The sequence below is a fragment of the Galendromus occidentalis genome, unplaced genomic scaffold, assembly GCF_000255335.2.
Source record: "Galendromus occidentalis unplaced genomic scaffold, Mocc_1.1 scf7180000077487, whole genome shotgun sequence".
Taxonomy (NCBI): domain Eukaryota; kingdom Metazoa; phylum Arthropoda; class Arachnida; order Mesostigmata; family Phytoseiidae; genus Galendromus; species Galendromus occidentalis.
Window position 1 is genome coordinate 75,318 of NW_003805475.1, and position 24,317 is coordinate 99,634.

The 24,317-nt window shown below is 52.0% G+C and overlaps 2 protein-coding genes across 2 annotated transcripts; one reads left to right on the forward strand and one right to left on the reverse strand.

The window, feature by feature from the left end:
- The first annotated feature begins 247 nt into the window (after window positions 1-247).
- On the forward strand, window positions 248-10,239 carry LOC100901218 (serine-rich adhesin for platelets). The gene is made up of 19 exons (XM_029112250.1): window positions 248-315; window positions 1,981-2,162; window positions 2,333-2,631; window positions 2,978-3,366; window positions 3,750-4,124; window positions 4,230-4,651; window positions 4,773-5,015; window positions 5,250-5,579; window positions 5,734-5,985; window positions 6,108-6,338; window positions 6,468-6,773; window positions 7,301-7,505; window positions 7,688-7,875; window positions 8,006-8,170; window positions 8,266-8,555; window positions 8,731-9,051; window positions 9,186-9,375; window positions 9,586-9,721; window positions 9,930-10,239. The coding sequence occupies exons 1-19, from the start codon at window positions 248-250 to the stop codon at window positions 9,976-9,978; spliced, it is 4,641 nt and encodes a 1,546-aa protein (XP_028968083.1). The 3' UTR covers window positions 9,979-10,239.
- A 3,755-nt stretch (window positions 10,240-13,994) lies between these two features.
- Alk (Anaplastic lymphoma kinase) lies at window positions 13,995-21,107 on the reverse strand. Its single transcript, XM_029112232.1, has 22 exons — window positions 20,885-21,107; window positions 20,585-20,712; window positions 20,381-20,467; window positions 20,040-20,229; window positions 19,750-19,909; window positions 19,602-19,641; window positions 19,160-19,458; window positions 18,816-19,057; window positions 18,408-18,615; window positions 18,145-18,299; window positions 17,778-18,013; window positions 17,423-17,666; window positions 17,141-17,313; window positions 16,746-16,929; window positions 16,513-16,644; window positions 16,173-16,380; window positions 15,940-16,066; window positions 15,753-15,841; window positions 15,238-15,628; window positions 14,703-15,059; window positions 14,308-14,565; window positions 13,995-14,141 (listed from the first exon to the last, which is right to left on the reverse strand). The coding sequence occupies exons 1-22, from the start codon at window positions 21,105-21,107 to the stop codon at window positions 13,995-13,997; spliced, it is 4,278 nt and encodes a 1,425-aa protein (XP_028968065.1).
- Window positions 21,108-24,317: the final 3,210 nt, after the last annotated feature.

A 24,317-nucleotide genomic window follows, 5' to 3' on the forward strand; every position in this document is an offset into this window, starting at 1 on the left:
TCCAAGATAATGCGGCGCACAGACTCCACTTTCCGTGCAGCTCCATCGGCTCCGTCCGGAATCGTTCCCAGCAGCGTTCCTAGTGTCTGCTTTTCCGGTGCTGGAGGTGTCAGATTAGCACTGAGTGAGCGGGAGAAAGTTATAAAGATGAGTTTTTCGCTTTCTGACGTATTTCTTCGATTCCAGATGGCATCCCGCAGCGTCCAGTGCTAGCTATGCGAACAGAGTGGGAGAAGATCGAGTTGATATGGCCACCAAGGAGAACCAGGGTGGAAAAAATGGCGCGAAGGTCCTCTTCTCGAAGGAAGACATCAGGTAAAATAACGCTGCGCCGCTCTATCCGATCGATCCCCTGCCAAAGGTTGAAGGAGCAAGCGATTGTAGCTTTCCTCGTGCGTCTGTTGGCCTCTTTCCCAGAGGGGACGTGGAAGAGCGATAACAGATGCGGCTAAAGGGAGGAATCCCTTCCATTCTTGTTATGATCGGGCTCTTCGGTACACTTCGTTGCGATCAGAGGGGGGGGGGAAATAAAAACGGTACTTTTTTGGTAGCAGCCAGGTAAGAAAGCTCTCGTCGCTTTGTGAAGCTCCAATCGACCTTAGCTCTGAACGGGCGAGGAACGTGACTCCTTCTGAGTAGCAGAGCATTTCTTCTGCGAGAAGCCGAATTTGGCGATTCCTCTTGGCGCTGTCTCTCTCCCGCCCAGAGATGTCAGGGAGCTCGAAATATTTTGGGGAGCGTCGCGGCTCAGCAGTGTGCTGAGAGATTTTGTCCGGAGTGCCGAGTTGGTATCGACCAGCTCTATAGGAAGCCTCGTCGGATGCGGAGTTTTCGGCTCGAGTGAGACGGGAGAAGAGAAGAGGACAACAGTGGAGTTCTCCATTGTGTTTGTTCTGGCCACGAGAGGACAGCTCGGCTCTGCTTCTCCCTCTGGGCCTGAGAGAGTGGTAAATTCGCCTCACAGCTGCGCGCTGCTCTCTGCTGTTTTTTGTCATACGAAGAAAGTTTCTCTCTTGTTCCGATTGCTGCTCTCACCTGCTTCCTTGCGACCGGCGTTTCGTATGTCGACTGCTCCTCCTCGACCGTTGGGCACCCGCTGCGACTTCTGCTGGCGTCACGTGCCTGGTCGCAGCCGATACATTAGAAAACTCGCCAGGAATGCTGAATATTCATGCTGTGCGGATTGAGCTTCGGAAGAAGTTCCCAGGTCTCACGATACACCCGCTCCATATCCTTCCTCTGGGGAATATACATAGAGCGCATAAAGCCTACCTCGCATCGATTCTTTTTGTTCCGACATCATTCTTCTCTTCTACGCCGCATCCCCTCCACACCGGTCGTTTGTTGCCGTGCCGTCGACGTCGGGAACGTCCGAAATTACATAGTTTCGAGCGAGCAAGGAACACGAACATCCAATTCGACAAAATGGAAAAACACCAACGGGAACAGCGAATGGAATCGTCCCAGACCACTCGCTGAAGAAGCCTCTGAAAAAGTTTTCGAAGAGAAGACAGTCGGAGGCACGGGCAGCAACTTCAGGCGAACGCTTAGGCGATGGGAAGGAAACTGGATTTTTTTTTACGTGTTTCACAGCCGCCTCACGATCGCGTCGAAGCGTTTGGTGGAGATTGAATTATTTCGGCATGCGTAAATGATTGACGCAGTCTCGGCAGGGTATACTCTTCCGCGTCAGCAACGAATATGCATCAAAAGTCTGCAGAGGAGTTCTATCTCTCGGAGTGTCTTCTCGGTCTTCTCAAAGCTACGAATGGAATTTTAAGCGTAACGGCCCGAATTGAAAAAAATTGTTGAATAGAACCAGAGATCTTCATTTAGCCTGAACAGATCGTTCGAAGGGGATCGTATAGTCTCTCGGAGCGATTCTTCCCGAGGTGGGGGATCCTGCGAGATATATTTTAATTGAATTCTACACGAATCAAAACCGAATATCGCGTATATAGTCGACGAATATCCTTCCAGGGAGCAATACTGTATCACGAGGAAGGAGCTGCAGACATTCGAAGATAAGAGATCCAAGAAACTGTTTGGCTGTTTAGTGAAAGCTTCCTGCGCAGGAAGCAGTAAAGATAGAAAAACAAAGCTGTCCTGCATCCAGAATGACGAACCCAGTGTGGCTTATGGTGAAGACAACCGACAATCAGGTGAGACATCGCGATCGAAGAGGCAGTCCCTGCTGTGCTCCCGGCTTGTAGAATGTCGTGTCTTCATCAGAAGAACGATACGTGCAACGCACGCGCGATTCTCTGGAGGATCCCCCCGACCGGATAATTCAGGATAGGTGGTCTCGGTGAAGATGAGCTCATTCTTCCAGGAACGAAAACGCATGAATCGCTCAGCAAAAAAGAGTCATCCGAACATGAAGACGCCGGGTTCCGCTATCGACCGAAGCCGTTTTGTCTGCAGAATCCGAACCGTTTCCAGTACAACCCCGAGGCGGCGTCGCAGGCCGAAACCTCATCGATACGGATGCTTCCTTGTCGATCGGCTTCGGCACGACCGCGCTTACAGAGCCAGCACAGCTCACAGGGCAGCATCACCTCGTCTAGGACCTATCTTCCCAATAGATCGTACGAAATCTCGTACGTTCCGCAAACGCAACCCGACAAACAGGTCCGTATATCGCAGATGACGTCGATCGTTCCATTTCTTGTGCCGCAGACGTTTTCTTTTTGTCGAGGATCTCGATTCGAGCTCTGGAATAAGCGTGGGGCGAGTATCCCCGCTATCGAATCGTATCAATACAGATCGGACGATCTCACATTACAAGGCAGTTCCCTTGCTCGACGTCACACGGCGACACGTCGAGCGAGTCATGCCGAACCCCCTCTGCACGAAGCCGAACCCTTCCCCGTTTGATCTGGTCCGAAGAGCCGGCACGGTACTCTCAGGACGAATAATATCCAGTTCGACACTAGGAGGCGAACACGGACAGCTGTTTGAAAGATAAAAATTACAGGTGTCGGGCTGCCGATCCGTGGACGCTCTCAACGACGTTGCTTGGAGAGGCAGCAGCTTCAACGAAGCACCCACTACTCCGCTGCCCGAATATTCGATGACGTTAGACAGTCGACACCACCACCTCCACTACGCTAACCACCACAGCCAGATTCACAACAACATCAACAACAGCAGCGGTGGGGGAGCTGGGGGAACTACCAGTCACCACGGCGGTACTCCAAGACCGAAATCCGTTGCCGCAGGACCGATCAACCACCACCAGGAACCAATCGACGGCAGTGCGAGTATGGTTAGATCCAATACTGTCGGGGGAGGTTTAGAGGACGTAGATGCCATGTTAGTTGGACCCATGGCCACTTCAACGCCATTGAATGTCAGCCGAAACAGGTGAGCACCTGTCAATTTCCATCTTGACACTTTAGATATCTGGGATTCCATTCGCTCGTCCGGATGTTGTTGCTGCGGTCCAGCCGTTGCTGATTCAATTTCGTGCGGGAGGAATTCCTTTGATTTTTTTCCCCGGCTGATCGTCCCGTCCTATCGGTGGGAGCCTTTGTTGTGGGTCGGGTATCTTCTAACGCCATTCCGGTCTCCCGTCTTCTCCGTTCCTATCCCGGTATCGCTGTCCGATGATTGTTCGGAACCTTGTATCGGCTTTCCGCTCTCTTGTTGTTGTTTTTGTTCTTTACCACGAAGAACACATGGACGGGAATGAACAATGAGCAGCGTCGTGGGGCCCCGAGAAACTATGAGCTCGTTCCACTCCACAGGTGTAATGTATGCCATTGCTCATCCTTCTCGGTGGATAATCAGGAGAATTTAGCAGACGTGACGCAGTATTACTTGCCGCGCTCATTCGAGGAGAGTCTGAGTCAGTCAGGTCGCATGTCGGCCGCACGTCGGGCTCTACAACGGACCCAGGCGACGCAGACAGCTACGGCAACAGCCGACAACACGACATGTACCTCAGTCACTCCGACCTCATCGCGAACTCCAGAAGTTCCTCCGGATTACCTGACTCTCTCACCGCGGACGGCAGCTGCTTCGGTATCGTCCAGTAGGAAATCCTCGAGAAGGCGAAAGGCGAGCCGAGACTCGAGCTCACGCAAGGCATACACATCTATTGACTCTGACACCGATGAAAGGCAGGCGAGATCTGAGTTTTTTTGCATTCGGGTATTCCGGAAAGTCTCAGCTCGGAGACTTCCTCGAGGGAGTTCCTCCGGTTTGATCTCGTTTCTCTTCCGCAGCATCGACGACGAGATAATGGAAGTAGATCTCCAAGGCGCTCAGCATCGACTGCTGAATACGGCCTCGGGGCGTCAGACCGTCCCGGGTTGCCCGCAGCAAAGTTCGCAAAACGCCACGGCCATGGCTGCGACGACGACTCCGAGTCCAGAGCTCAAATCGCAGACAAGCAGACAGAAATCATTGTCGAAAGCCTCCTCCTTCGACGCTTCTTCAACCACACTCACTACCGTCGACGCCCTCCTGAACACGACGTTCGATGCACAAGACGAAACACCCGAAAAATCGACGTCGGAAAAGTCACGCTCCCGTCGGAGTTCCGCGCCCCGTCGGGGATCCCGCACGTCGGACTCTCTCAAACAAACAATATCCTACGCCCAGTATTTGTTGCAGCCTGCGTGCGACTTTCAGGATGAGAATTCCGGTGAGTTTTCCGTCAAGGACGGGCATGCGGCAGAAAACTATCTTTCGCGATCCATTATTGTGATATCGTCAGTGGAACGGACTCTATTCAATGTGTTCACCCAAAACTTTGCATCGCTCAGGGAGTTTTAGCGCCGAAGTTCTGAGCGCCACGGTCGCCGCTGAAAATCTTAACTCTCCAGACAGCGAATCTTCGAGCAGTCGATTCACCGAACGAGAGTCATCGTGCAAAAGTTCAACGTCGAGCTCGGCAGGAGCTCAAAAAGCGGCGGGTCGGGAAGATGTCCGGATGGCTTCGCTCCGACCACCTCTCGAGGAAGTCAAAAGCGACAGCACCTCAGCCGAATATATTACTGCAACCGACGGTAGGCGATTCCTTCCTTCGATGAGTTTCGGAAATTCTTTTGGGACTGGTCGCCAGAGACCGAGTCTCGCAGCTCTGGCAGCATTTTTCGCCGCTGCAAAGCGCGTCGGACTTCGGGCGACGTCCGCCGGTGTCATTCTAGAAATCGGCACATCGACAGCGTGCTCGGAGGGCATGTGGTACATCATGCGAGAAGAGTTCGCGGGAGCTAAGTATTGGTTATCTCGTTTTCCAGGCAAAAATTCGAAAACGATTACAAAGGGACTTTCGTCCCACGAGGGTAGCACCTCGTTCGAAAGTGCCTGCGAGCCCAGTTCTGCCCGGGCGTCTGACTGTCAGTCGGATCCAGGCCAGAGAATGGAACAACAGAGATCCGGGAGTTTGGACCGAAGTAGTTTGCCGTCGCCTCCCGCTGAAATGCGCTTGGCGGAGCACGCGGAGATCCCTTGTTCCAGCGAGGAGGACTCGACGAAGAAAGAGGAAGAGCCAGCAGACGAGGATCCCGTTGAGGATGACCAGAGTTCAGAAGGGGAATACTCCCTTGGCACCGCCGAGGGCATCGAAGGCAAGACATACAAATTAGGTCGACAAGAGAAATATTTTCCCATCAGGATTCGGTTTCATTCGAGATTCTGTCTCCCCAACTTTGGAGACGATGAGTGAGCGGGACATCTCCAACGCCTCGGTTTCATTCGCTTCTCTCTCTCCGGATATTCCAGGCGAGACCGATAAGTCTGACGATGACGCCGAGGCAGAAGATCCGCTCGGACCAGTTGACGACGACGAACCGATGGAGGTCACAGCTCTGCCCTCACCCATCGAAACTTCTTCTCCGAAAATGAGCCACAAGAGATTCCCTCCGTTGGACCAGCAGCCGCCCACGCATATCTGCGAGGTGTTCGAGGACGAGATGCACGGGAAAGCTCTCATACTTCCCTTGATGACGTTCCGTGATGTTCAGAACGCTTTGGGTGAGTTCCTCTCGGGAAGGGCACCGAAAGCGACACCGCGAGTTGACGCTCTTCCTGGAATCCCCAGTCGCTCCTGATCTTCGTCTCGGTACTACGACTCACTGGAGACTACAACCTTCCAGGGCGAGCCGATTTGCGGCAATACGACGAATTGTCGACAGTTTCTGAAGTCTCTGAGGAGAATTCAACATCTGAGCATCAGAACACGGAACGCTATACTCCGACCAGCTCTTGTGGCTCAACGGGAACCATCAAAAGGATTTATCACCGACCCGAATCACCTCAAAGGAGATATTTCCAAGATGCACATAATGAAGCTAGCGTTCTCGACCAGGATTCCACCGAACTCAGAGGTAGCTCACGCGTCAAATTCTAAGTTCTCCGCATAAGCTTCTCGTCGGTGATAGGAAGTGCTTGTTCATCACGCAACCCGCTAGCGATCAATGTTTGGGAAGCGATCAATGTCGAATCTCGAATTGCAGATACGTCCGCGGAACTGAACGCATCGAACGAGAGTGGTGGAACTTGCATCGAGGTTACGCCAAACGACAGTGCCGATTCACTTTCGATGACCTTCAAGCCAGAGGAGCTGCGTGCCATCATGTTCGGAAGCCGTCTGCAGGGCCAATCTGAACAGCCATCGCTAGAGGAAGAGGAAACACCAGCAGCCGCCGCCAACACCGACATCTGCGAGGCACCGACCACGTCAACGACCCACGAAGTGGAGTCCGGAGCATCGGAGCTTCTAGACCTAGAACCTCAACCAATGGGTCCTCCGGTTCCCATAGGTGAGTTCGGGCTCAGAGTTCTCTTCTGCTTCGTGCTGCCATCCCCACGTCAGCGTTCTCATTAGCTAAGCTTGATGAAATCGTCGACAGCGTGCCAGGCCGGATGGATGTTTTTACAGTGAACAACTTGACGAATTACTGGGGCAGGTAGGGAAGTTCATCCCACTACGAGGCTCCGCCTGAGGCACGGGGCAATCAATGCAAATCATCCGCCACGATTCATGACTCACAGGTTCCGAGAATCCCCGCAGATTCTCCACGCCGGGAATGAGAATGACAGTTTTCCCACATACGACTGAATTTCTAAAAGCGATGAGGCACAACCAGCCCGGCCAGCGTTCGAGCATTCGGAGGGCACTCCCATATCTAGCCTGTACCTCTAAGGCACAAGATTGTTCCTCCAATCAGAAGCATCATGGTGGCCGGGGCTTGGTGGGCATGAGAGAGACGTTATCAGCACGAAGGGATAGGATGTTATAAATGAGGATGCGTCCCGGTTTGAAGCTTGTTTCTCCTCGCATCCATAGCTCCACCACGAACCACCACCGTTCTGGCGGAAATTCACCAACGGGAGAGCAAGGACAAGGTCATCCGGAAAAACGTTCTACGGGACTCGACCAAAGAAGGCAGCAGCACCGAGCCCGGGACGCCTTCCTCAACACCGACAAGCAACAGTAGCAGCAGCGGTCGGAAGGATCGTGTCTTGACTGAAACCGCGGCCAAGCGTGGCAGGTAATAGCCCGTAGGACTGGGAAGAATTCCACGCATGTCATTCCACCGCAGCGGTCCCCTGACGTACGCTGACAGAAATTCAGTAAATTGTTATTCTGACCATGGTGTTTGCCGCGCCTATCGCTAGACGTACGATACACAAGCGCATCGGCATGTCGGTAATGATATCGGCTATCCCACAGATCTCTGTCGCGCGGACCGTGCGAATTGACGACGACTTGCAGCATTATCACGACGCAGCTGCGCGAAGACTCCGAGGACTTTGGAATGCACGCAGATTCATTTCTCTCGAGCCGATGGATTTACATAACGAGCGAAGACGAAGTAATGACGTGGAGGTCGAACAACGGGGGCGTCAAGAAGAACGCTCGTAAGTGCATAGGAAGTCGTCAAGCGGCGTATCTCGGGAACTATCCCAGGGAAAATCCCCGACGATGATCGAGACGCGTCCTGGGGGACTATGTGAAAACCTAATAAGATTTCGTCCACGTTTGCTTCAGCTAAAGAAGACCGATCCCAGCTGATCATTAAGCAGAATCTGATACGATGTGATTCCACGGATTCGGAGCGCGCCTTTCAAAAACACTACACAACCATCACGCACCGCATGATTCATAGAAAGGCTAGCTTAGAGATGTACAAGCGAGTTATGCAACGATCCTTAGGTGAGTCCAGGAGTCAATCGAACAGAAATTGACGATTCATCCCTCATTCTTCGGTATCCCCGTGCTCGGTCGGCTAACGGCGCGCTCCTCTCCAGAGCCGACAAAGACTGTAAGGATCGAGCGACAGAATGGAGAGTTCGGCTTCCGTATCCACGGGTCGCGGCCGGTTGTTGTCTCCCTGATAGAAAAGGGAACTCCAGCAGAGAGCTGCGGTCTCGAAGTGGGCGATATCATTGTATCAATCAATGGTGTAAGCGTCATGGACGCGTCACATACCGAGGTGGTCCGCGTTGCCCACGCCGGAGCTGAAACGCTCAAATTAGAGCTAGCGCGCACGTGTCATATCCTTGCACCTAAAGTCGACGTACCTGAACCAGAGATGCAGGTAGGCAATCAGGTGCTTGAATAAGCATTATCTGATTAGAGTTCGCTACCCGAGTGAGCAAAATCTGGCTCCGGTCAAGTGGTCGAGATTCGGCGGCGAGGAGTTCGACAAAGACGAGGAAAACGTGCTCGATGTCTGGAATGGGGTCTGACCGAGAAAGTAATTAATTTACCAGGGCTATCTGCAACGACTGTTCTCTTCGAGCTCAAGTCGTCGATGGTGCCGGCGTTATTTCGTTCTGAAGAAAAGCGGCAGACTCAGCTGGTTTATGGCCAAAGGCGAGACAGATCCTCTAGGCGCCCTCATGGTCGAAAACCTCAAGGTGGAACGCGTCGTGGAGCCTGGAGCTGAGCACGCCTTCAAGTTGACGTTTGAAGGTGGCTCTGCAAACAAGAACAACACATCCGGAAGTGGAACCTACTTTGCAGCGGATGACGAGGACAGCGCCACGAAGTGGATTGAGGCTTTCAAAAAAATGGCCAGCACCTCCCTGACGGTATGACCGGCCTCTCTCACTAATTGAAGCGCCATGTTCTTGGTAGATAGGTTCCCGGGGACGACGGGGGGAGGAGCCTCATCTTCTGATGGACGCACGACTCCGCATGAGGATAAGATGACTTCTTCCCGCAGCACCAGGAACGTTTCATGAAAGAAGTTGAAGAAAACCTTGCTCGTCCTGTCGACTCCATCTCGCAGCCCGATTGTCAAGGATTTCTATGCAAGTTCAACGATAAGTGCACCAGCTGGAAGAATTGTTACTTGGTGCTCAAAGATGCATCGCTATACGTTTATGAGGACAGGAACGACCAGAGGGCCTTAGGTGAGTTTTGCGCCACTCGGCAGCATGTGTGCATAATTTGCGCGCCAACTGCCACTCCAGGCAAACAGTTGGAGATCACTCGACCACGGCTTCCCGATCGCAGACCCAACAGTCGCTCCGACTTGTGTATTCAACCGAATGGTGTAGTTTTCTCAGAAAACAACCATTTCGGGGAGAGCATGCAGTAATTGCGTCCTCGTTCGATTGTAGGAGTGTACTTGCTTCACGGCTACCGAGTCCAAAGCTCGTCGACAATGGGCAAGAAGAACATTTTCGAAGCCATTGCCCCGAGACCTTTCACGAACAACCTCTTGTTCCTCGCTGAGAGCGAGCAAGAGAAGAAAAGGTGAGTTTGTTTTTATTGCTCTCCATCAGAAACTCATTTGCGATCTCTCTCCCCGAGCACTGCCTCGGACTTGTCATGGGCGAGTATCTGTAAACAGCCGAACGTTTCGCAAACACGGCACCAGCGATCCTTTTGGGGGCTCGCGCAATCTGGAAAAAGCGCGGCGCGCGGAACGAAGTCCAACTCCGGTCCTTTTTCCCGTCCACAGATGGCTTGCTTCCTTAGAATATTCAATTGATCGCTGGCTCAAAGTCTGACTATCCCCAATGACCGCGCGACCCTTCCCCGACAAGCATGGCTGATTCCGTGATGCAGCAACCACCGCAGTCGCCCACCACCGGTGAAAAATCGGCGAATGCTCTCCTACGGATGTTTGACCTTAGCTCAAACTTTTGGTTGAATTCTGATACGATTCACCTCGTAGACTGGAAAAATTGGAGCGAAGGAGAAAATCGCTCTGCGATCAATGACGGTACCATTGATCGCGTGCGAAGAGAACAGAGGCGTCGCGTCGTCCCTCGATCGCTTCTCGAATCGACAGCATGGTTCTGGTCTCGAATTCTTGGGATGCCCTGTACAAAGCGAGGGAAATCGGGACCGCATCGGCGAAAATCACTACCGCAGTGATTCTCTGCACAGGAAGGATGAACCCAAACAGCGGAAGTCGAACGTGGAGAATAACCTCTATCAATCAAGCCACTATGCATTTCAAGTTTCTTGTTCGGTTCTTGAGAAGTTCACCGGACTGATTCAAAGCTTTGGAAGGACGTCCTGAGAGCTTCGTCTATGTTATTTGATAGATACAAGGCGCAGAACTTCGGTTCCCAGAGGTAAGCTTCGGTCATTTCGGATAAGTTGTGATTCGAGGTAGAAACCGCCTACCCTCGAAATGAATCGCTTGCGCAGAATGTCAATTAATATAGAGCCCCGATTTCGATTCGCATCCTTAGTCCACGGTACTCAGACTACAGACGATACACTCGAACAACTTCCACCGTCATCATAGCCAAGACTCACTCATCTACCTGTTCATTCTGGTAGCGAATGAATCCGTTGAATCGGGGATCCTCACGGAGGCAGTCCGAGAAATGTTCGACCCCTTGACTCGGAGAAAGTCGCGACAATGCACGGGAGGCAGAATGGAGAAGTAGCAGTTTCAAAATGTACAATGAGGTCAAGATCAAAAGTTGATTGTTGATCAGAATCCAAGAATCTCCTTTTATAGTCCGTGTGTTCAAACGAGATGAACACCGAAAGCTAAGACTGTTGTTAGTCAGATTCCAGTGCGCCGAAAGCAGCGAACGATTTCGGCGACCATTGCCACGAGGTGACGGTAGTCGATTAAATGACGTCGGGGCAACAACCGAGAAACCGAGCTCGGATGGAGATCACCGATGAATGATATTCGTTAGATAGTCTGGATCCATTGAATTGGACATACCTGATGTGATTTTAGACGAAAAATGAATTCAATAAATCTCCTTCTAACTGTCTGCTAATGAACCTCGATTGCATTCAATTCTTTCACCAGCCTAATGCGTGGGTAGTCGACGGCGTGCCGGTGCAGCATCCCGCCGAGTTTTTCGTTCTCTCTCCACCGCAGACGTTTGTCAGCGTATTCAATAGTCAGTCTTTACGCTAATCTTGATCGAATGGAGGCTCTCGGAGAACGTGACTTCGGGTAGAAAGGTTGGCTTGGGCCCGGTCCAATACGTTTTCGGGGAGAAGTAGAGACGTATCAGGCTGACGCTCTGGTTCGACGTCCCCAAAGTTTTCCACTATAATTTTTCCGAATTTCTTCAGTTTCCCGAGAACCTAATCATAGTTCTGAGATCTGAACCATACGAGGCCCTCCTCTAAACTCTAGGGGGAAGGAATAGACGGCCGCCCAGGAGGAGCCGGCACTCCAAGCAAATGGATTTGGCTTCTAGCCGAGAATGAATACACGTTCGGCTACATGTTACAACGTTTACTGCGCTCTTCTTAACTCTCGATTTCGGAGTTGTACTTTGTATTTATACAAACTTTGCCAAGTATTTTGTCCATAACTTATTACAACAAGACTTGTTAGCAACTGTAACTCTGATTCTCTCGATGAAGCACTGTCGATCGAGCTCGAGTCTCATCTGAATGCGTGACTCCACGCGCCGCGGTCGAAAACCAATTATAGGGTGATAATCATCCTCAACTTACTCATACCTTCCCTCGTTAATGTCTCCGGTCTCGTGCCAACTTCCGCTTCCTCAGCAAGAGAAGACAAGATCTGCCGACGCATCCCTGAACTTATGTCCGGACTTTCAGTAACTTTGTTCAACGGTTTGACACTTGTGTTCCTGAGCGAGGCAAGAGAGGAGGGAGCAACCGAGAAATCAACGAGAAGCAACTCAGCATCAACTGTTCTCAGTCAGCTCTGACTGAAGACTCGCCTAATGTCGACGAGCGTTTCGTTTGCGAGCCGGAAGCTTATCTCAAACTTTGGCGCAAAGCCCTTTGGCCGCTGAGAATCATCTCGATTCCTCGTGGTTCATATCCCTAACGGTCATCGTCATTGGTGTCTAATGTAACTTACGAGGGTTCAAGCACAAGCGATATCGTGCTAACCTCTTGTTCTTGAGTCTATACTACGCACCTTCGTTCATACCATTTATCGTATATCACATAAGTAGAGGTGAGGGAATTCAACAGTGGACCTACCTAAATTGGGACCTCGGTTCTCCGCAGAGCCGGACAGTCGTCAGGTAGCTACGATTCGGGGTGTTCACAGCTGAGACGATCTGTCCTACCCCGTCGCCTGATAGAGTCAGCGCTAAATTCCAGAAAGCCGAGATCCCGTTCTGAGCATCAGTGGAACCCGCTCACTGTCCTCGCCCCGTCAACATAGACACACAGAGCCTTCGCGTCATGATAACGTCAATCTAAACCGCCGACCAATAAAATGACTTTGGTTGTTACTAAAGTGTGCAGACTTTTTGGTATTCCTGTCCGTTACAGATGTTCCTCCTACTCTCTCCGGCTGAGATCCGATTAGATTCCTTTCCACACTCCCGGGAGATCGGAGTTCAACCAAAGAACTCCCTTTCCACAATAATTTGCGGACGATACTCGAAAGCCGCAATCGCCTGTCTGGATGCGAACGTAGCTCTCTATTCATCTCCTCGCCTTTCCTATGCTCCGCTCCTTCCCCCGTCCAGCCGCTACATCCTGACTCAGACGGCTTCTCCGAGAACCGCAAGGTTCATTTTAGTTGGGAACTCTCCGAACCTCATTTGGAACCTCCCAGAGTATCCTGTGTAGATATTGAGCGAGCGGTAATCGGTTAGCGGTATTCCTGGTGATCGACACACCTCCAAAGTCGATCGAGACCCGAGGAGCGGGGAACTCTCACTATCTAAGCCCCCGCTGATACCTCATTTGGGTTCACAGCAGCGAACGTATCAAATATGAACGAAGTAACACGTTACTAAACTCTTCCATGCTCCTCAATAGTTGTCCAGATAGTAGTTATCTTCGTCATCATCCTCATATCCGGTCCTAGTCGACATTGTCCCAGTAATCCTCATATCGATGATCGACTAGATCATCCGAGTGGCTTGTAACAAAATAAACCTGTTTCTGATTCGCCTTCCTCGGCCTCCACCCCTGACTCAGTGTAATAAAGTTTGACTTTGTATTTCCAAAGTAAGCATCTTCTCCCGTCGGTCGACTCATCAAATTCTAGTCTCATATTTAAGATTCAACAATGCGGATGAACCGATTGAGAGGTGGCGATAGTTGTCGTGCTAAAACGAGGTTTCAATTACTGGAGTCGCTGCTGTTATCGGCGTCTTCATTCACACGATAATGTGTTCACTCGATGATTTTATTATCCAAAGACGGATGAATGGTTGCGGGAGCTTCACGGTGGTTCCGCTCTGGTTGACGATACGGCGTAGGGTGGAGATTGGAATCATCAGAATTTCCGTCCGCGGTGAGCCCCCTTCGTTGAGGTTCCAGGCGCAGTGCTCGCGGTCATAGCTCCGCAATCGGCAGCCCTCATGGGAGTTCCGTCTTTGACCGCGTAGCTCGCACGTTGAACAGGCGACGATTTCTCAGCTATTCCCCATCGCATTGAAGTTGAATGTGGGGATCTCCCGCTCCCACGCAGAGCTCGTCTACCACAGGCTCGCTCTCCGCGCATGCTGAAGTTCTTGAATGTTTTCGCAGAAAACCTTCTCCTCGAAACCATCGACCGATCGCCGGCAGTCGGTCTATCTCGAACAGTAGGGCAATGGAATCAACAACTGATTTCGCCGAAACTGTCTGGTTTGCTTCCTGAGGCGCTCAATCGGCTCCGGTCCAAGCAGACGTTCGAATAGGTCTTCTTCTTCTGCTGATTTTGCGACTGCATGAGTGGTTCCAAGATCGGTAGTTCCGCTTCATCCTGAATCCAGAGTCAAGCAGAAAGAAAAATCAGAGATCAAGATGAACACGGTAGCCGCTGAGGTGCTCGTCGCAGATGAAGCTCACACCATCTCATCGACTGCTTCATGAATTGATAATTGTATCTATTCAATTCAGCCCGCGATGGCGCCTACGAAATCACTCACCATAGCTGTTGGTCGATATGTGGCTTCGTCGGAACGCTGGGCCCCGTGTCTCCTCCGGTCCTCGACCTGCCTCGGCGGAGGGGGAGCCGGGAATGTCGGAGATATTTGGTCAGCTGGGAGCAGCTGGAGAGGATATGAGGCCTCCGCGACAGAAGGAGAAACTGGAACCATTGGGTAATTGATTCTCTTTTTGGGGTCATTGCCTACGTATTGGCCCATTGGAATCATGTAGTCGTCCAACGGCGACGTCGGAGTTGCCTGCGAGAGAAGGGTAGATCATTTCTAATTATATGTGGATTTCATGCTCCGCAATCGAGCAGCAATTTTCCGCGATATAGAAGGAATCGGAACGCTCCCAGACGGAATTCCCGTCGAGCATGGCAGCACAAGCTCACCTCGACAGTGGACGGAGACGAGAGAAGTGGAGCACTTTCGTTGAAAACGTGCTCTTTCGATTGGCGAAGTGCCGAAAATATTATGGCCGCTCCTTCGTAATCCATGGACGGCGCATTTGAAGTTAGAGGAAGCTCGACTGAAGTTACATCGGGATCTTGCAGGCAATATCCAAGTCGCTCAATGATGACGCTGAAGCAAGGTCTCTCTTCGGGGTCGCTGTGCCAGCATTGTGTCATCAAGTGATAGACTGGACCGGGACATTTATCCGGAGGTTCCAGACGGCTTCCGCCGGTGACCATTTGCATTACTTCTTGGTTCCCGCGTCCAGGATACGGCATGTAACCCATGGACATGACCTGCAAGCGATGGCACGAATGAGAATTTCCAATTCCCACTATCGCGACTTAGGCACCAGCCTGACCTCAAAAGGTCATGTCATGACGACTCATGACTTATGACACTCTCGCTCCTCATCTGGCTCGAATATCTCTGTCGTCGAACTTTGCAGTACAGAGAGGGGGGGGGGAAACTCACCTCCCAGAGCAGAACGCCGAATGACCAGACATCGGTCTTGCTCGTGAACAGACCATCGAGGAAAGCTTCGGGCGGCATCCACTTCACCGGTAGCATCGCCTTACCTCCCTTGCGGTAATAATCAGCCCTGTATATGTCTCTCGCCATACCGAAATCGGCGATTTTAACTTTCCGCTCCGAAGGCAACGTGGATGTGAGCAGACAATTTCTCGCCGCGATGTCTCTGTGGATGAAGCGCTTCTCCTCGAGGTACTGACAACCTTTGGCGACATCGACCGCGAGCAGCAGCAGGTCTCCCATTTTCAGATCGCTAGGGCGATTCGGCAGCGGCCTCACTTCTCGCAGGAAGGATTTCAGATCACCTCCTGCCAACAGTTCCAAGACTATGAACCTGAAATAAAACGAAACCGTTCGTCTAGAAGTGATCCCAAGATGGCGCCCGCCTCAGAAGCCTATATTAGAGGAGTGGGTCCTCCTTGCGCCCTCATCGGCATGCGGTCGATTTCCGGAATTACCTCGGCATTCTGTCGAAACACACGCCCAAGAAAGATACGATGTTTGGGTGGGAGAATTTACTCATGATGCAAGCTTCCGTAATAAAGTCCTGGAAGGAGATTCGGGACGCGTGATTAAGATGATTTGGCCTAGCTGCGAAACCGCGTGGAAATTGACTTAAACATCAGTCACTCGTGGTAAACTCACTTTCTCAGAATCAGCCGTAGATAATTCGGGTAAGGTTTTCACTGCTACTGAGAATTCCCTAGGCTCCCCGTTGAAATAGGAGAGTGTACCCTGATATACTTCGCCGAAAGCGCCTTGTCCTAGCGCTCTGGAAACGTCGTGAGAGAAAACGGAATTATGCCAATGCGAAGGATGATGGGGCTTGGATGGATATCTTTAGAGACGAGATTCCGACGACCGCGCCGAAGACTCACTTCACGAGCTTGAGATGCTCTCGGGGAATTTCGCGAAGATCATGAAGGCCGCATGCCGTCGCGCCGAACTCATAATTGGGATTGTATTCGGTTATCATGCCTGTTTGTTGCCTCAATCGGCTCAGCTGCAATTCAGCGGAAGAGTGTTCTCTTCGGCCGAAGGGTTGGCCATCCGCCTCCGTGATCTTGTTGAAACGGCAGCGGGAAACTGCTCGAAGAAAAGAGATTTTGTCAGTTCCCCTTCGGGCTTCGGTAAAGACAGGTCTGGGTCTGGGTCTGGGCAGGTCTGGGTCTGGGTCTGGGTCTGGGCTGATATGCGTACAGATTCCTGCGAACTTACTCCCGACGAACAAGAAGAACGCTGCGATCACGAGGACGACAACCGTCGAAATCACCAGCATCAGGAAATGTCGAGACGACAAGCGAAGCTCGGTAATACTCTGGTCGTATGCAGGATCGACACACGTAATATCTGCAGGGAAGACGGAATCTCAGTCGAATGCCATGCGCAAGGAATCGTGAAGAGGACTCCGATTGTTATGCACGGATGAGAAAACAGGGAAGAGAACTCACTGTCGTGCCGACTGACAACTTTAGTGGGCTTTTCGCAAGCGCACCGGAAAGTGGGATTCAATGAAGGATCCTCATTGGTCGGTGCGCGCGTCGCTAAAGACACCGGTATACAAATCTCTTTGCAAGGACAAAGTATATTTTTTGAGCTGACGACAATTACAAAGCCATGACCGACATCGTCGCCCTGAAAAGATAATCGCTATGGATGAGCATCGACATTCAGGTATTCATCTTGCTCCGAGGATCTCGGTAGATGCTTTTCTACCTCGTTCCGGGAAGCATCGAATCTATTCGGACGTCCTCGATACGGTCGACGGGGTACCGAATGTACGTCAAGAGGCCAGCCGATACATCTTCAAGGGATTTTTTCATGAGTCTCGAATGGCTCGTCTCACCTTGACCCTGCTCTTGAAGTGCTTGAGGTAAGCGGGCTGTTGAAGGCCACTAAACACCGACGGTCTGTCGAGTGTTTCCTTCTTTAGAATGAAGGAAGTTCCTCCGGCTCCGTTCTGGAGCATTTTAGACGCAACTGCGTCACCGCCTTTCCATCCTCCTCCTCCTCCACCGCCTATAATTCAGAGAGGAGTCGTAGGAGTCTAGGAGTGAACACATCTCCGGTCGATGATGAACATCGCTCTTGTCTCCGATCTAGAATTCATGAACTCATAGGAGTTTACCTGAGCATCCTCCGCCGCCTCCCCCGAAGCCTCCGTAAGTCTTCCAGGGCTCGACGTTTTTACAGGGATCACCACCGTTAGCTCCGCTTAATAGACTTTGCCCGTCGACAGTGGGCGAAGTTCTATATTCGGAAGACCAGCCTCCGCCAGCTCCAGCTCCGTTTCGCGTGTCTGCCAAACTGGTACCGCTCGCATCAAAAACACCATTTTCATAAAATATGTCACCCACGGTATCTCCAGGGTTCTGCAAGTATGCGGAAAGCGTTGATTAGCAGGTGGCTCCCGCTTCCCGCTCGCTTGCTCTTTCGTATATAGCTCGTATGGTCTCCATACATCTCGATTATAGTCTCGGTACCTGATCAGTTTTCTCAGCGGCAAGTCCGCCTCCACCAGCAGCTATGAGCAATGGGGTGAAGTTTGGCTTCCCGTTCGGTTCTGAGGCGGCATCCTCTCGGAACACGAACGTCGCTCCTCCGCCCCCTCCCCCCGGGAGTAATCTCTCGTCTCTGATCCCCCTCTGGAGTTTCTGGAATTTATCTGCGTACCGTCGTTGTTTGCCGCTGTTGCGGACGCAAATGTCTTTGCTTTTCCCTGGAATCTGTTGGGTGGACAGTCGATTAGTCCATAGATCTCTGACTCTCGACAGGTCATTGTGTTGCATAGGATCTGGCAAAAGAACATTGGAATATTTCTTGATGAGTCCGTCGGAGGTCCCTTTCCACTCACAGGCGTATCACAAGGCGCGGAACCCTTTTGTCCAACTAAAATATGAATTTTCTGTCCCTTGGTGAACCTGAACGTCGCTCTCACGTAAGCGCCCTCGGTTCTCCCGGTGTTCCTGAGCCCGAAGCCTCCCGACGCTCCGACAGCGAAGATTCTGAACAGGGAAAGATCCTTTCAAAATCGTTCGTAAAGTATCGATATAGTTTTCCTTTGAAGCTGTCATCAGCTCCGTAATTCAAGGCCACATTACACAACCACTTACGTGTACACAGCCGTTTCGGGCACCTGCCAGATCTGCGTCCCCTGCTTCGTAACACGCACGAGCTTCGACAGTGGAGATTGGTATCGCTTTCTGCATTGCTCATCGGTGGGGCCGTGTTTCCCCGACATTCCACACGAGTCGAATTCGTACTTCATGGTGATGTTGCCCGGGAGAATGCGCTCGGAGTCGGGGTTTTGCAGGAGATGAGCTTCGAGAGAGGAAAGAGCTCCATTGAATGAGATATTCCGGTAGGATCCGAATGCGACAATCGGATCACGACCCCTTCCAGATTGCAACGCACAGTCATGAAGGTCTCGGGCAGCTACGAATACAGCGATTCCGTATCACGGGCAGAAAAAAGTACTACGCTCCGAATGGCCCGGAGGAAGGTTCGGAGGGTTCATTCACCTGGGTACTCCCTCGTTTCGTTGGCTGGGACGCCGAGACCGAAACACGCCGGACTCAGCGAGATGTCGTCGATGCCTATGCACACGTCAGAGGTGATACGAAAATAGTGCACGTAGAGATTTACTCGGAAATCATAGCGCAACATAGTCGGTAGGGGGGCCTGAACAGCGACCCAACGGTCGTTTGACATATCTCTATCGTTCTTTCGGGGCCAGATGGCTATTTCTCGCCCGTCCGCATACCTGGTGGAGAATTTCTCTGTTTTTGTATGCATTAGCTATATATAGATGACAAGGAACCGGCTCGAAGAGTACGGCTTCGACGAGTATGCAGACTAAACTGACCTAGGATCGTTCTCTCTGACGTCGAAGAACACATTGGCGGCGTTGACTCGCTTCGGTTTGTAGAAGAAGAATCGGAAATGGCAACTCTGGTACCAAGCGCTCTCATTGTTCGAGTGGTAGTACGGCAGACGCGGGAAGAGGGGGGACGTCAACGTGATCGGCTGCAGAGGATCAGTGCCGCTCCTCTTCCGCGAACAGATGAAGCGTCCCGCTGCGGTACCTGTCGTGTGATCGTAAGTGAACGAAGAGTTCTCGTGCGGAAGCGGCCGCAGCTCAAAACCGGACCCATCCGTGGACACCTGCGAGAATCGCGACAAAATTAATCGAGTATACACAAAAGCTGATCCCTGCGAGATATCCCGTGGATCGTCACGGCTTGATTTGCCGAATGCTCATGGTGACACCTGTGATTCGAATGAGACTCCAAGCCACTTACGTTTGCCGCCCACTTGCACAGCGTGTCATCATCGAAATTACATCGCCTGCGAAAAAGGAAAGGAACGATTCGAAATTCCGAGAGCTCAAAACAGAACCCGGATTTCGGTCAACCTGCTGAAGTCGTGGGGTATGGGTATCGTTCTGGAACTCACGCGTTGGCGGGAATGTTCTTGCAACGCGGCAGTGTTTCGTCGTCACCTTGAGGACAATTCGCTTCGAAATCGCAAAGCTTGCTCTCGTCGACGCATATGGTCGTGTTCCCAGAAGTTCCGTTGCAACGGTACTCTCTTGGTCCACAGTTTTGGACTGGTTCTGCAAAACAAACACGGAATCGGTAACAACGATGCATAACTCGAGATTATCATCTCGGGACGCTCCCTCCACCTATCGAAGCGTCGCGACGAGCGAAAGAGGCTCCATCAGTCTTTCCTTTACGACGTACCTTTGAAGCACTTTTTCAGGAGAATGTTATCAAATGCGATATATGCTCCCCGCAACTTTTCAGCCTTACGAGGCACTCTCCGGAAGCTTGTTTGAGCTGCCGCCTTACTCGTATTTGGGATAGGCCGTTGAATACTGGGATGAATCTCAATAGTCAGGTTGAATGGTTCGTCCAATAGGCCGAGGAAAACCTGGACAACGTGAGAAAGGTATTACGCATTGTCCCGAAGGTATCGAGGGCAGCGGAGAGCTCAAACCACCATCGCAGGAAGCCCCTGCGGAAGGAGTCAGCCCCCACATGTGACCAACGGCTTCAACCAACGATCGAAAGGTAAGTCTTACTTTTGCCGAGTGCCAGTTGCCGTTCGGAATGACTTCCGTTGATAAGGAATACATTTCCTTGGTGTGTTGCCAATCCGATAGGAACACCTATATTCCATATCGTGTTATTATCCTCAGCTTGTCGAATTGATAATCCATTATTGAATCGATCCTCCGAGAAGATCGAGATACGTTTCGATTCCATTCAAAACGTAATAGACTCACGCTCAGCATGGCGTTGCTGTAGTTTGACCGATAGACGTCTAGGAGCAGAGTGCATCTGTCGCTCCTGACCGGTGCGAGGTTGGCCAGATGCAATTTGAAGTTCGGCCCTTGTGTCCAGGCGAAGTGTCCTGCGGAAAAAAACCAGCATTCGCACGTCAGAATTCGATAAGCCATCTCGACGCCGTAGTCTGTGGAGACGTGTCCCTGGCAAGAGCCGAACGGAGGACATGTCAAAGACCGAAGGCTGGAAAGCCATATGCGAAATCATCTGCACATCGTCGCAAACGAGGAGGAACTTACCTTCAGAGCGGCGAGACCCGTCCACCTCGGGAGGCGAAGAGTTGGCCTCCGTGAAAAAGGTGGCGTTCTCTCTTGCGTTGAGCACGAAGCCGTTTTCGATCTGCCATGCACAGGGCGACTCGAAATCGCAATTCCAGGGGATTCCGTGTATCCCATGCGAGAAGCAGAGGATCACGAAGATCCATATCGATCTCCGACGAGACTGACGCATCATGGGGGTCATTTCGGCCCTATGACTGATTCCGGCCCATGCTTGAAGACGGATGCTGGAAGGATCAAGCAGAATTAGCCTCGAGCGATCAGACCTCCTCCGCCCACCTCACATCGGCTTTCCTAGTTTAGGCGGAGGAAACCGTAAATTAGTGGCAACGGACGTCGACCAATATTTCCTCGTTCATGCAGGGCATCGACTTCAGCCGGGCCGAACCTTCTGACGGCTGAGTATCCGATCCGAGTGAACACCGTTGCCTTCTGAAGCTTATCAGCGGCGAGAGGTATCGAAGAGAATGGATATCGAATGTATTGCCTCCAATAAAGAGTACAACTGGTTGGATCACTCCCGGAGCCCCGATCCCGGGACTGAAGGTGCGTCCGGACTCGCTCCACTGGGGCATGTTGCCCGGGCCATGGAAAAACGCTCTCTCACAGCGTCGCGTCGCAAGGTTCTAGGTTGATATATCGATAGCGGCCACCAGGCCCTTTGACTTCCGCAAAGTCAAATCGCGCAATGTCGGCTCGATGAAGTCAAGGGTTTTTCGAATCATGGGAGCTCCAGCGACAAGAAACCCCTTTCCCCACTTCCCCCTCGTTCCGTCCACCGGGAATTTCGCCGACGTCGGAGCGGGATGATGTGTATCCCAAGGAGGAAACCCGAAAGAAACATCATTGGTGACTGTATGTGGTTGATCGTCTGCTGGGTGACAGTCGATCATTTCGGAAGATGTGTGTGCCTCGGGGGAGACATGGGCCATGGAAGATTGACAACGATATGAAACTCGACTTGCGCGAGTAAATCCAAAAGCCTCAGATGGCTAATCGAGAGGGAGAAATCTGTAGGGGGGAGCGACTAGAAAGACCCTAATCCGCATACGACTGACCGGCGGCTGCGCGTTCGACTGCGTATGTCGTATTCGCCATCATGCCGCTTTCTCTCGAGGTTACTCTCTCTTGAAGCGTCCCTCACACTCGTCGAATAGTCGCCGGGCAGCGTGGCCTTAAGCGAAAGATCTCGGGACCGACTCGACGACAAGCTTGGCTAGAGATCATGGCTCTATGATTTTGAGGTCTCGGCCTTCAATAATTCTTGGCGCGGATATTCCGTTGCTCGTCGCATATCTCTCCAATATAATGGCGCCGTCTATCCGGTCACAGGATCTCCGACAAAAAATGACCAGACGTCATAAACGAGAGAAGACTCAGATTCCATCTCACTCATGATTTCCGGAAAATCAGCGATCTCTCTTTTCGGTATCATGCGATCAGATCACGACAAAAATCTCATCAAGGAATCGCGAATTTTCTTGACTTGCGCAACGACCGACGCTGGTCTGTCACGTGGATCTGAGCCGAATCACTGTCCATGAGTGTCCTGAGGACGCTCGCAGTCAATTGATCTCCTTGAGCTGACGAGCCTATTTCTTCGACGAGTCTATGGACTTATGGCGGCCCGATGAGCATCGATGTCATGCCGTCTCAATGATTGAGCGAAATGTCACGGGCGGCCTCAACTGAATCCATTCAGGCCTCGAAGGCAGCGAGCCTACGTCAACAGGTTGCTTGGAACTGCATGGAGCCCCTGTCCTGTAGAAATGGGACGGAATTTGGTTCCGACCCAGTCATTCTGGATTCAATAATAGTGAGTTTATCACGAAAAAGATGAATTTTTGAATTTCGATCGAAATGCCTGTCCGGAGCCTCCTTTCATCCCTCACTCAATCCGAGGGGAACACGCGTTTGGAAGAATCTCATTCTCTTGTTTCAAGGGGACGTTCTCCCGCTGAGCACCGTCGCTGTGTTTTGTCAAAGACACCTTTTAAATGTCATAGCTTCGAAGGAGGTTTGAACTTCGCAAAGGTTACTTTCGCCTCGCAGCGGAGCTTCACTCCGTCCGTGTGGGAAGACGTTAGGCCTTTGACTTCGACTCCAGCTCCCGTCGCATTGCTTCAGCAATAGTTACTACATACTCCTGCCAACACATACTTCAGATAGTAAGAATCACCACAACGAGTAGGTACAGTTCCGACGATAAGGCGTCGTCGTACACACCTGTATATTAGAGGCGATATCCGGCCATGGCGTCGTCACACAAGCCAACATTTCGCTGCCATGCTGTCCCAGTAATGTCAATACTTGTGGTCGCATCGTATCGCCGGCAGCATTCACGAACGAACCGTACTCACTCCCCTGCCGAAGAAACAGCGCTGCGGCCGGCTCCAGGAGTTCGACGCATAGCACTCAAAATTTCGTAGACACGCCGTAGGCGACGACACACGCAGAGACGCTCGATGAGGTGCCGCTCATCACACGTTCACTCGCCGTCTTCCGAGATCAGTTCCTTTGAGCTCCGCTCCGTCACCGGGGAATTCGGACTCAGCCCCGTAGCACGAGATTCAAACCGCAGGCGACTCCGGGACGCTCGGCGCTGAACTCGCTACGTTCACGTAAGTCCGTCCCGATGAAGCGACGTGATTCAGAACGATGATGATGTCGTTGTTGCTGTTGTTGGCAGAGTCGCTGTTGTCGTTGTCGTCGTTGACGTCGTCGTTGCCATCACCAACAGCGACGCGGGGCGATAGGTGCTGAGAAGCGGCTTGACTTACTGAGTGAATGCCCGCCCGGCTGGCTGGCTGCCTGCCTCCTCCTCTTTCCTTGCAGCTTGCTTGTCTGACAGCGCGGAAATAAGAATAAGAGAGTTTTGCCGACTTGAGCCGCGGCGAGTCGAGGCGAACCTAACGCCCGCCACCCGTGCGCTCGCGTGATCTGTCCGCTCGCGGGCCGTACACTCGATGCCTGTCGCTGCCCCGCTGTTGCTTAGCGGACCTCGATCAGCGTCACCGAGCCACGAACTAGCTGAACTGGTTGCTCGTTGACTTTCACGTCCGTCTCACATCAATCGCATTGGACGTGGGATCCCATAGAGCGTGGACCCTGAGGGTCCCGATTCCCAACACGACAGAAAGCGCTCAGTATCCGGGAACAGATTGCACGCGCCGTGAACCGGTGTACGGAGGGGAGGCTCACGTCGATCTGACAATAGTTCGGATCATCGGCCAGAGAACACGCGAGCTGGCTGACTTTACTCCGTAGGGCTCCCCGCTCAGAGGAATGGCACCAGTGCGACCGAGCGTCCGTCCGCCCGTCCGCCCGCCTACCTGCGTTTCCGGCTGCATGTCCGATATTCGGTTGGCGGCGCCATGACTACTGGTCCGAGTTC